Consider the following 13,245-nt stretch of genomic DNA (forward strand, 5'->3'; position numbering starts at 1 on the left):
CCGTGATTATGCATAATTACCGAATGAAGTTTATAAGAATGATAAATATGGAAGAAATCATGTGGAAATCTCACTTGAATTCAACCACATATCAGTTTTTCCCGTACATGATGGGTGCACTAAACATATATTTGCCATAAAAATTGATTGAAAATAAATGTTATAAGGATAAAAACGCGTATGCTTTATTATCCACCATCGCACACCACCCATCGAATCTGTCAATCCTAGACTAAAGTTTGAGCAAAATGTCCGGTAAATTCAAGTAATTCATTGACGATTCATCATATTTACCAATACGAGATGGGGAGAAAATTTGTAAAATCCACTAAACTTACCAAAATGGTTGGTAATTGTGCATTTATAATCACTTGATTTATCACATTTACTGTAACATATACATATAAATAATATAATTTAGCCCCGGGTAAACAATATTTTGTGAATATACCCGCAGCATTGATAATTACTTCGGGATTATCAATATGTCTCATTTTCACGTTATTGAAATCTGGTCACCCAATACTCAATGTTCAAAGTGTAGAAATTTATGAAATTTATTATAGGATAGCCCCCTTAAAAAGCACTCTTTTAGCATTCTCCACATTAATTTAAAATTTATGCAATAATCCTTTCAGACCCTGGTGCCACAAATGTGTGAGGGTGGATTGTTTTTTCTCACCTACAATTTTTTATTTTGATCTCAGAGAGTTAAGCTCTTACTCAAAAGATAGCGTAAGTTTTGAGTTACAGATATGATGAATATGAACTTCGGGCTCGGGCGCTTTCATCAGAGGGCAGCACTTGAAGTTTTCAAAGAGTTTTTGAGATAGCTTCCAGCAGAAAGTGCTTTCGAGAAAAGGGGGCTTTATTGCATAAAATTCTGGGAAAAATGTACGTGAGGATAAGTATACAAAGGTTTTTTAACAGCTTGCTGATGCTGAGATATATTTTGGAAAGAGAGAAAATTCAACTGCCCCTGCGAATAGTCGAACCCACGTCCTTTCACTTTCAGTGTGAATGCCCTAGACTACAGAGGGCACGAACATCTCAATCTTTCCTTGGAGCTCGTGTGCACTGAACGGGACCGTACATGGAGACGGTCGGACCTAACTCAGGCCAAAGAGAGGCCTCTCTCTTTCCAAAATATATCTCCGCATCAGCCAGGTGTTAAAAACCTTTGTATGGATAAGCAGAGAGTGACATCGTTCTCGGATAAGATCAGTATACCCTACATCATCTCGGCTGAAAAAATTTGAATGAAGTGCATTACTAGCTTCTTTACAAAAAAAAATTTAATTTGAAAAGAATATATAAAGATTTGCTGATATTTACAAATATCAGCAGTTTTCAATGCATTTTTTGAGTGTCGAAAATGCAAAAATATATTTGAAAATTCCAAAAAATGAATGCTCTGGTCTGAAAGGGATAAAAGTCAAAAGAAAGGCATGGTTAAAAAAAATTAAAAACACATAAAAAAATTCGAGAAAAATATTTTTAGTGATTGAAACGAACGGGTTGGTACAGTTTTTTCTCCTCACGTGGCAAGAGATTACGAGCTGGAATTAGAAAAATTGGCGATCGATCCCTATTCAATGAGCGCTTGATGGTCTTTTCGACGATGTCGTTTCCTTGAACCCTCTTCTCATCCTAGGTGCCAGTTTCGAACGCAATATCGAATAGATCGTCCGATAGAGTAAGTCGTCTTTATTCTGAGCGCTCTTCAAGTTCGCATTAGGCTCCTTGTTCCGGACGAATATTCGGGATTTTCCGGAGGTCCTGGAAAAAAATTATATGACATATTTTAGTTCTGGTAGTCAGTTGTACTTTTATGCTTTTTTTTTAATTCTATGCACCAAAAATCACGTCTCGACCCGGTAAAAGTGATCCAAAACAACTGAAGACGTACGATTTCTGATTAGTTTTCACCTGGATGATGCTAATGTCATTTGCACTTTATGCATCACTGTCAAAAAGTATGACCCCCCCCCCCCCCCAGACGTAAGGAAAATTGTAATATCGCCTTTAAGGATTAAAATATTCAAAGCGATTGTGGTTACATACCTGTCTGTTTCCAGCTCCGAAGAACCCAGATTCGATGTGAGATCCGGTCCAGTAGTATTCAATGCATTCTTCGAGAATTCCGGCAACCTCTTCTGTTTCATCGTATTCTCAAGAACGTTCTTGATTGCGTCCTCCATCTGCTTTTCATCTTTCGTGCCAGATTTTCCTTTGTAATACATATCCAACTCTTCGACAACTTCCTCGTTCTTCGGTACTGAAGTTGCTGAGATGGGCAAATCACTATTGCATTCACGATATATGGTATCCACATCGGAGTGGCTGCAGAATCGAAACGTACTGTGATATCAGTTTAGCTTGATAATATTATGAAAATCAAGATATGCACTAAGGCATTTTACACAAAAAACATCCGTAACAAAAATTAATAACAAATAACCCAATCGACATAAAAAGGTGTGGTTTGCGCTAAAATACTTATTGTGGCCTAGGATTCCTTTTTTTTCAAAAATTAAAAAACATTCAAATTTCACTCACAGGTTACTGTCGCTCTAACTTGGGTCCTGATGTAAATAAACCACTGTACCAATTTTTGATATCACTCCGCATCCTTTATCTCTATTGGTTGTAATTTTACCCGCCCCTTCATGACGTGTTCCGAACACGTGCGTTTTTTCCTAAAACGTGAGATTGTAAATTCGTTATGGAGAATTTTCCTGGAAACATTTTCTCACTGTTCTCCAGATTTTGTTGAAATAAAAACTGTTGATAACACTAATTAGAATAGAGAGGTATATATATCTCCCAAAAAACAAAATCGATAAGGTATTCTGTCGTTATCATGGCACACTCCCCAAGAGTTGGGATGACAGGGGTCCAGCCCGGACATTGCCTGCAACAATTCTTGTCCTTTTTTTATTTTTTTACGCTAAAAGTTTACTATATAGAGGGGCTGTTGAAAGGTTGGTCTGAAGGCCCGCCAAAGATCACATCCTGGGGGGGGGGGGGGTCTTGCGGCAGGATGTGGGGCCATGGTCGTTACAAAAGTTTGTGCGAGTTTATTATTTTACGGCAGATAGTGAGAAAAAAAAAATTCCTCATTTCTTCTTATTACTTTTTTTTCTTCAGAATTTTACAATTTTATTTCTGAGCTAATTTACGCCGTATGATTTTCCTGGGCCAGATATGCTACCAATTATAACGTGAAACAAATTATGAACAACTTACCGTTGCGTTGCCGCTTTTTATTTTTCTTGCGGGTCTGTATAATTAAATATTTCATAATAATCCACGGGCTGTAGAAGTTCCAATTTGATGACAGAGTCATCCACATTTACTTCAACCTGTTGTTGATATCCTGTTTTTTGTCAAGACAATTTCGGTTTTTTATCCGTGCGTAGGTTGCGAGCCATGACCCCATCATCCAGCAGCAGGAGCCCCTGGACCGAGATCTTTAATGGGCCACCAGGCTAGGCTTTCTCACCGGATCTATAGTGTCTGTCATAATGAGGCTAACTGAATCAAAAATGAGCATTACTCTTTCAAACCCGAGTTTCAAAACGTTACCTTCACGTCTACGTGATAATCCTCAGACTTCTTCGGCTCGTCGCCTTCGACGAAACCAATATTACTTCCTCCCAACAAGCTGCTCAAACAGAAGTGCAAATTTTTTTGAAATGCGTATATTCACCCCGCCCGTGTATCCAGTGTACGTCAAAGCGTGTGGGTGAAAAAAAAATCTTGTTGACAGCAACTTTGTTTATAGGAGTCCAGAGCAGCTGCAAAGAAATGAATTTTCAAATGACTCTGCCAAACAAGATAGACACGCATGTTTTATTTGTGCCATCAAACGGTAAAGAAGAAAGCTCTTTTTCTTGCAATACCTCTTGAAGAAGCGTAATACAGGTTTATATCAAATCTGTTTGCGAATAGGAATAATAATAATAAAATGAAACTTCCGTTTAAAAAGGGGGACGGTAATGTTTTAGTGAGAAAGGCGTATCCTGTCATTACCAACCCTGAAGACATAGCAGCAAAAAGGCTTTGTGTGTGTGTGACTGATCTTTAAAAAATACTTTTCCCCGTCTTCCAGATAACTTTGAAATAATATGAAATATAAATACTTGAAAAAAAATAAAAATTATGAGGTATTTTATGGTATGAGGAGCAAACGACAAAGGACTATATTTTTGGCGGTGTTGCACAGTAAAGAAAGGTGAAATGTTCTTCAACCAATCATTTTGGGCATCGCACACGTGCTTTTATTTACATCAGGACCCAAGTTAGAACGAACAGAGTATAGGAGAGTGTTAAATGTGATAGTTTCATGTAACCCAATTGCTGTAAACATTAATCATGCATAGTTTGTGTTGCGTTTTATTGTTGTTTCGAGTGTCAAACTGCGAGGCCCTTAAGTCGAGTTTTTCGTTTTACAGTGACATGTGTCCAGGACTTTTCGTCCATCCTATATATTTAGTTTTGTACAGGATTTTTTTCCACTCTTATCTCTATTCAATTACTGTATATATATTTCCTGAACCATTACCCTATTTAGTCAAAAATAATTGATTCACTGACATGTTATGTAAAATAATTCCATTTTTTACGGCCATAACTGATCAAGTTATGAAACATTACATTTTATGTTTCTTAGGTATTTCACTCATCTGAAAACGCATCACTCCAGCCAAGCTTTGAGGGGCCGTATAAATGTGTACCCCTAACAGCCAGTATAAATTCCTTCATTTTTCAACATTACTGCTATTAAACGACATGCACCTCGTAAACATTACCCTGGGAAATTTCGAACAAATCGGTGCTTGTCGAAACGTATGTTCTTAGTGTATGTGTAGTACAGTTTGCCTTGTCAGAGTTATAAATGTTTCGTGTTCCAGTGGTGCTGCCACATCTACCTCTCGAATTTTGAAGTGAAAATGGCAGGTGGTCGTGATTGAATTCCACTAATACAACTACTACTACACTGGTGAAATAAATTAAGAGAATTTGCATATTTTATCGAATTTCATGAAAAGAACTGAACTGAATGTAAAACCACTGCTTCTAGACAAAAATGCAAATCTTATACGTCAAATACGTAAGCGTACACGTGTGTGTAGGCGGAGCCAGTAGAGAACCAGGCTTTATAAGCGTGCGTAAGTTAAGACGCATTTCGTTCGCTAGCACACCTCGGCGAATTTCTTGGTGTTATTTTGCAGCAATCGGTTAATTTCAAATTGTAACAGTAAAAATGAATAACCACCAACGTTTAGATGATGGAATGAGGTGGCGAATTGTGGGGAGGCTAGAAGCAGGGCAATCTCAAGTCAAGATTTGTAGAGAATTCAATTTAACGCCCAGGGTCGTGTGTAACTTATGGAAACAGTTTTAGAATCCGGATCCATCGAGAGAAAGCCTGGGCAGGGTCGTCCAAGAGCCACGACGGCCAGAGAAGATCGCCACTTGTTGATTATAGCGAGGCGTAACAGGAGTGCTACAGCTTCTCAGCTCTCTTGTGACGTGTATACAGCCACAGAAATCCGTGTATCAAGGGTGACTGTTTCCAAAAGACTTCATGAGAGAGGGTTGTTTGCAAGAAGACCTGCTGTTTGCATCCCGCTCACTTCTACGGACAGGAAAATCCGTTTATCATGGTGCAGAGAGCATAGAGATTGGAGTATGAATCAATGGGCGACCGTTAACTTCACTGATGAGTTCAGCCTAAGCACCGATTCTCGCCGTACGTTCATATGGAGAGAACCAGGGACCCGCTACCTACCCTCCAATGTCCGCGAAATCGACCATTATGGCGGAGGAGGTTTAATGGTCTGGGTAGGCATCATGTTGGATGGCCGCACACCTCTCCATATCTTTGAAAGAGGCACTGTGACTGGTGTGAGGTATAGGGATGAGGTCTTGGAACCCTATGTTCGCCTTTTCAGGGGTGCAGTTGGCCCTGAGTTCATTCTAATGGACGATAACATGAGGCCACATAGAGCTCTTCTGCTCGACGATTTTCTAGAGAGTGAGGATATTCGCCGGATGGATTGGCCAGCCAGATCTCTAGACCTTAACCCTATAGAGCCTGTCTGGGACGCTATGGGGAGGGCAATTGCAACTCGCAACATTCCTCCGGGAACCATCCAGGGAATGAAAACAGCGTTGCTGAACGAGTGGGGTCAATTGCCACAGGAAATGATAAACTGCCATATTTCAAGTATGAAATCACGCTGCGAGACCTGTATATCTGTAAGAGGGGACCATACCCCCCTATTAACCCATTTTTTTTGTTTATTCTGCAACCGCTGTTTCATACCTTCCGACTGCAGCGAGTGTTACGCACGATCATGCGCGTGTATTACAACTATTGAATGGTTATTTGTTTTGTATTGTATCAATGTATGTACATGTCAAATTTCATTAAAATCGGTACAGTAGTTCTAGAGATAATCGACCAAGTCTGCAAATTCTCTTAATTTCTTACGCCAGTGTACATAACCGTACATGCACCTCGTAAATATTTCTCAAAGGCAGTGCTCTTCAATTTTTTGCACCTGCGGACCATTAGAAAAAATGTATGAACACATTTTTTTTTTAATCGTAAGTACTTTCTAAAAGCATTTGTTTAAGAATTATCTGTTTCCGAACGATAAGAGAGGCAATCTTTACGGTGATGCCTCGCAATTGTACACTATTCAGACACGGAACTAATATCGAGTTACGGGACAACTCTGTATCTATGTAACGCATGCGGCAGGCGTAGTCCGAAGAATTCGAGTGTCAAACTGCGAGGTATCACTGCATGTCATTATTATTCGTATGAATAATCTAACCTGTCGTGGAGGGTTCCCATCTTCTGCATAACGCAATCGATGATTTTTTCAACTTTCAGCTGTACCGGTGATCGAGATTTAGCAATGATCTTAGATTGTCTGGCCGCAACAGGAATCGTATCGATGCTGTTTGGGACAAAAGTTCATATAATGAAATCACATATTGATTAAATCATCGGATATTTCAGAATCCTGCGAAGCTGTTTCAACAGCTTCCGTAGATTAGGTTAACAAACCAAAGGAAAAAAAACCATGAGACGAATATCTCAGAGATAAAGAAATACATTCTTCACGAAACAGTAGAATAAGTCAAATGGTAATGATTACAGGCAGTATTTCGATGAATTATGCCAATGGACGAGGGATTTCTCATCGTAACTCTGTTTGAGTAGTTGCTTTCTCTGCCTAAACGATATTAGTGCAAGGAAGTCATTGTTCATTAACGCAGGCCGAAAGTTATGAAAAATTGTGATGAATCTACTACATTTCCTGATGTTCGATGAACTTCTTCCTTTAAACCATATATGCTTAACCCATGGCCCACGGGCCAAATGTTGTCCTTGGAGTCATCTGATTTGGCCCGCGACCTCAGACATAATTTTGTAAAAATGAACTAATCGGCACATTTTTTCAGATCACTGAGGTGTCCCGCTGTACATTCTTACATTACTTAGGTGAACAGCGGCATATCAACAGATCACTTTAGTAAAATGCGGCGCTGTGGCAGATCACTTAATTAAGCGGTGAAATCGATGAAGGGACTCGCACTTTCGTAAAGGTCCTTGCCTTAATCTCCGATTAACTAGAAAAGGTTTTCTAAACTATTCACCCTAAGATTCAGAAAATTTCATTGTGTTTATTCTTCATTATCTATAGCTAATGAATAATTGTAACACAGCTATATTGAATAGTGCATTATTCAGAATCACTTATACTACTTGTATGTAACTATAAATAATGAACAAAATTAAATATGATCAAAATATAAAACAATTTCGATCTAAAAATCGCTAATTAAAAATAAAATCTGAGGTAATGAAACATTGGAAGAAAATACATTTTTTTAGAGTTCTTTTGAATACAGTATAAGAAACCCTGGAGGAAATCTAGAAAAAAAACCTTCTACCTTCCAGAAAACTCTTCTATCGCAGGTTCGTGCTTTTCTACCACCTACTTTACTCATAATTTTTTCTCTCTGCGCCTCCTTCAAGCAAACCCATAGGATCCCTTTTAATACCTATAGCTTCTACTATAGCCTCTAGAAATCCTTATCAAGTCGCCTTAGCTTCTACTGTATTCCCTCCCCCCCCCCCCCGTCAGTTCCAGCCACCCACATCTATGGTCGATATCGTCACTTTGGGAAACAATAACCTTGTTTTTTGTTTTTTGAATCGGTAGCTCATGGTGTAAAATATATGTTTCTGAAAGGTTTTTCTTTTCTTTGAACATTTAATCCTTTAAGCGGTTTTTAAAATTTCACTGAACCGCATCATAACTGCCACAGTAGAAATCACTAAACTCTCTGCAAAATGCCACCTTTTATCAAGAAGAAGGATTCTCAATTTTATTTGCATTTTCTGATAATGTGCCCCTAACTCCGAGAAATACAAGAAAAAGAAACCAAGGAAGACGAAACACTCCACTTTTTTCTACTATTTATACTGAATACGTATCCCTGTGCTATCCCAAAGGAAAAGAAAAAACACCGTCTCTCTACGTTTGTTATCAAACTTTGAATAAAAGGTGACTCCCCCATTGGCAGTTGATCTGAGAGGTTGGGAGGGTGGAAAACGTGTTTCGACTGTAAAAAACCACGACGCAGTATCTGCGTCCGTCATTGCCGAAATAAAAGTGTTTTAAAGAGGCGAGATGTCTCGGAATTTCCGGTATAAGGGTAAAATCCTGTATAAATTTTACGTATGTGATATACACATCGTTAGCACTCATGTTAGTGATGATACGATCGATTAAGAAAGAAATGAAAAGCGCTGAAATTCCTCACTAACCTGTTTTGTCCATTCACAGACCCACCCTGACCAAAGAACCTCGCAGTAGCGTTTTTCAAGAACTCCACGAACAATCTGGTCATCACCCTGTGCATCATTTCCCGCAATTCTTTCTCGGATGCAAGCGTTGGTGAAGAAAAGTTGTTGCGCGATGGCCTAATGGTGGGGTTCTCGAAAGTTTCTCTGGCCGGAACGACGGCGATGACAGTTGCGGCTTTCACGGGTTGGTTGAAAGAGGACGGTACTTCTTCAACCTTGAACTTTTGTCCGCGTGTCATGTCATCATTTGATTCAGGAACCGAGTTCATTTCCAATGGAGGTACATCAGAACTATTGGGTTGTGGTTTTAAGCTTTCGATGTTTGAATGAATCTTCGATGTTTCGTCTTCAACAGAAGCGTCTGTTTCGGGTTTCATGTTTTGCAAAATCATTTTCAAAATCTGCCTAAGCACCAAGCCGGGGTTACGGATCACGGAGTTTTCGCTGGCGGGGTAATGGACGCCTTCTTTCTGGTTGATCATTCCATTGGTTTGGAGAGGAATGGCTTTTGTTTGATCCGCAACCATTTCTTTACCGTAGAGTTGACCGGCCATTTCGTTAACTTGAACAGGAGGGATACCTTTTGCCTGATCAACCGTTTCTTCAACAGGGGGATGAACACAATCTTTTTGACCGATCATCATATTATTTTGAAGAGGAATGCCCTTTCCCTGTTCAACCACTTGTTTACCGAAGGCCTGAACGCCTACTTTCTGATCAGACGCCTCACTGAGAAGATATTTACCAATATTCTGAGCATTATTCGCTGCGGAATTAATGAAAGCAGCCGGAGTATCTGTTGCTTTATCAACCGCTTCTTGAATCAAAGGTTGGAGGTTTTTCACTACGGCATCGGTGTTCGAAGTTTCTTTCGCCTCAGCTGTTGCAACTTCCACAGGAGAAACTATGGCTTGAGGTGAATCAGTTCCTCCGAGTTTCAAATTTTCGACCATAATCTCTTCTCTCAACGTTTTCTTCGGGACATTTTTGACGAAAAATTGTGCGCTCCGTTCGGCAGCTTTCTGTAACGGTAAGCTCGGATGTTTATTGGAGGGATCAGGCACTTCCCTTCTGATGAACTCGATCCCTTCGCGATTCATCTGTGTTGGGGATGGCGGTTGCAAGAGCAATTTATCCATTTGCTGTTCTGTTATAATGCCTTGGTTATAACTTCTCGAAGTGTCTTTGGAAGTTATTGATCTCTCGTGTGATGGGTGTAACACAGGAAGTCTATCGACAGAATATTCGACGATGGATGCAGATACCGGATTTTCGTCGCTAACAGCTTGCGTCGGTATCGTGATCCCGTTCAGAAGCGGTTCCTTTCTACGGATTCTGGCAACGTTACGAGTATTGCTGTCACGAAATTTTTCGGCCAATCTTCCGCCGATTAACCTACGCATTCGAGCCACGGAGCGAGGATTTGGAAGATGGAGTAGGGAAACTGATTGTCCTTGGTGAGGATCTGATGATATTTCTGCGCTGCTTCTTCTATTGATGGTTGCCTTCTCTTCCGTGCTCGGATCCCGCGAATATTCGAAGCTGTACCAGGATGGTAAACGTCCCCTCCACTTCTCAGATGCTGCATCCGTTATGCACAGAACTGTGGCGACAGAGAACCAAAAGATATCTGGAACCATAACACACGTAGTCACCTGCAGAAAACAAAAATAATCTCAAATATTCAAATACACCACCTGACACAGAAAATGCAGAGCTATAGAGAAACGCATTCAGTACTATTAAATTTCAAACACAGATAGAAAAATGTTTTGAGATTGTGATCTTTATTTTTAAATCTTACACGCATAGAGTGGACAGATATACAGGACGACATAATGTGCAGTGGATTCAGTTACCCTGCGTTACATTCATTCGTTGAATCTACTATTCATTCGTTGAATCTACTATTCATTCGTTGAATCTACTATTCATTCGTTGAATCTACTATTCATTCGTTGAATCTACTATTCATTCGTTGAATCTACTATTCATTCGTTGAATCTACTATTCATGCTTATGGCAATACTTATCACACTGCCACGTTGACGAACTGTATCCCATTCAACAATAGCGAATAGGTGATCATAATCTCAATCGACAATTGTCAAATTAACGCGGAATTTGACATCATTTAACACACTAGGAAGCTCAGGCAATCTTTCTCGTTGACGAAGTAATCGAGCTGGTCCTGTCGCACTGTTGAACGTTGTACATTCTTCAACGTGGCAGTATAATTTTAATTGCAATTATCAGAAAAATCGAATTCCTTCCATCATCACACGACATGAAGTTATTTGCGTATCCTTACAACACAACGCAACAACGAAACAGCATTTTTCTGCCTTGAGACAGGACATGTTATGAGAAATTCATACTGGTTGGCCACTTTAAAAAAAAAGTAATTCAAAGAGCAACTATTATACTTTACCACACGCCAACTCTAGTCATATCGCAATATACTGTACATTGAAGGACCAGACACACCCCGCTTTCCATCTCAGAGAGATATTGAAGCGTTACCGGATGATGGGTGTATCCGGAAATTGATTAATTTATGTGAAAAAATAGCAAACATAAATATTTCATATATACATATATACAATAAGGAATCTAGAATAAAAATTGTGATCGTAACATGGTCCACAGTTAATCAGTCCGTAATCGTGCCATCATATCACAACACAGAAATTTATGGGTCAAAAAGCTGCTGACCCTGAGGTACGAATTCTCAAATTTTTCAAGTTCATGGCACCCTTAGAAGATTTTAATTATCCCTCGGCATCCACTTTCTGATACCGAGATACATGTGTGCCATGTGTCTCGGTAATCCATGGCATTCCTAAAGTGCCATGACAGAGTTTTCATGAATCACAGCCTCATTACTACTTTCAAACAAAACCATAAATTTAAAAATTAACAAAACCATAAATTTGGCATTTCATTTATTTTGTGATAAGTTAAATTAACTGTTTCGCTTTCCACAAAACTAATAGCCTTTTTCACAAAGATAAAGAAAAGTTTCACATAAAAAAGGACTCCACAAAAAATGTGTTGGCAGACCCCTGGTTGTACACCGTTTGGGATTCCCTGCTCTAGGTATAGTAATTTTTATTTAGCGCTCATCAAAGAACCCCTTAGTCATGCACCAACGGTGCCATGGACCGTCGTAACCCCCCCCCCTCCCGTTCCGTGCTATAATCACTTGAAATATATTACATTCTGATTCGTGCTTTATTATGAAACACATCTTTAACATTCTCTTTAGGGATTGGTCCTCTAGATTGAACCTCTATAGATATGGTCTCTCTAGATACCATATCTGGAGAGCGATCTTTCAGCAGTTTTAGACTATCCTTAGATTAAGAGCCCATGTTTGTCTCAGGGAGATGAATTGTGGATGAAGTGATTTCTCAATAACCTGTGAAATTTTACGGAAGTCACAGATAAAAGATCATCGCCTCCCCACAAAGGGGGGGGGGACTGACAGGCCCTGGGGCCGGGGACAGTTCTCATCATTTTTTGCTTTTTCACGCTATAAATTAACTACAGAAGGAGGCCCGTGAAAAGTCTAACCGGGGGGCCCGCAAAACATCCTAGCCTAGGGGCCCCGCTCCAGGATGTGGGGGCCGTGTAAAAGATCATACCCCACCATTGACAATTTTTGCTCTTTACTTAATGAAGATCTGGTGGGCATTTTGGCCCTCCAGTTAGCGTGTTAAAAAAAGGCTTGCCTTGAGAGATGAACAAAATGTAATTATAAAATACATGTGAGAGTTATCCCGCGATATTTTCTTACGTCTATATTATCGTAATGTGATTGCATCTATTTGAAACCATACTGATTTTCCGAAAAATGAAAATAAACCGCCTGACAGTCCAGTGGTTAGGGAGCTAGCTTCTCACTGTGCAGATCTGGGTTCGGGCATGGATGTCTACTAACAAATTCCCTGGACGTATCTCTTGGGAATACGTGAGGATTACGTTATTATTATTATCACACACCCGTAGAAAAAATTAATTGCATTGTCTTACTTTATCTTACGACTTGAGTCTCAGATGTCACTGATGATCATTCATAACGCCTCTGTCGCTATAATTAGGACTGATACCGTTTTGAAGATAATATCTATTTTTTTTTTTAAAGAACTTCGAAATAAAACTGATTATGTCGATGACCTCAATGATAGCGATAGTAGGCGGCCGAAGCATTTCTTCATTGTCCCGCGTTTCTGTGCGAAAAAGTCTACTAGCATCATTGTATTTATTCTTGAGTCTCTAGAGGAAGTGAGTAGCTGTTCTAAAGGCTCTATGAATAATTTATATAGGGTTTTTTCGTAGCTACCAGC

General features: G+C 39.6%; 1 protein-coding gene across 1 annotated transcript; it reads right to left on the reverse strand.

Annotated features, from left to right (window-relative positions):
- Nucleotides 1-1,283: 1,283 nt before the first annotated feature.
- Nucleotides 1,284-10,733, reverse strand: LOC149078289 (uncharacterized). The gene is made up of 5 exons (XM_089241430.1): nt 10,701-10,733; nt 8,858-10,551; nt 6,852-6,977; nt 2,065-2,361; nt 1,284-1,779 (listed from the first exon to the last, which is right to left on the reverse strand). The coding sequence occupies exons 1-5, from the start codon at nt 10,731-10,733 to the stop codon at nt 1,593-1,595; spliced, it is 2,337 nt and encodes a 778-aa protein (XP_089097556.1). The 3' UTR covers nt 1,284-1,592.
- Nucleotides 10,734-13,245: the final 2,512 nt, after the last annotated feature.

This window comes from Pholcus phalangioides, unplaced genomic scaffold, assembly GCF_987345545.1.
Source record: "Pholcus phalangioides strain wild (caught in Gottingen) unplaced genomic scaffold, Ppha-v1.0 ptg000014l_1, whole genome shotgun sequence".
NCBI lineage: Eukaryota > Metazoa > Arthropoda > Arachnida > Araneae > Pholcidae > Pholcus > Pholcus phalangioides.

Bases quoted from the DNA above. Each gene is read 5' to 3' on its own strand.
- LOC149078289 (XM_089241430.1), bottom strand. From the start codon at position 10,733: ATGTCGTCCTGTATATCTGTCCACTCTATGCGT. The intron at 6,978-8,857 runs GTTAGTGAGGAA...TGTCCCAAACAG, and splicing joins TCTGTGAATGGACAAAACAG to CATCGATACGATTCCTGTTG. The intron at 1,780-2,064 runs GTATGTAACCAC...ATTTTTTTCCAG, and splicing joins TCGGAGCTGGAAACAGACAG to GACCTCCGGAAAATCCCGAA.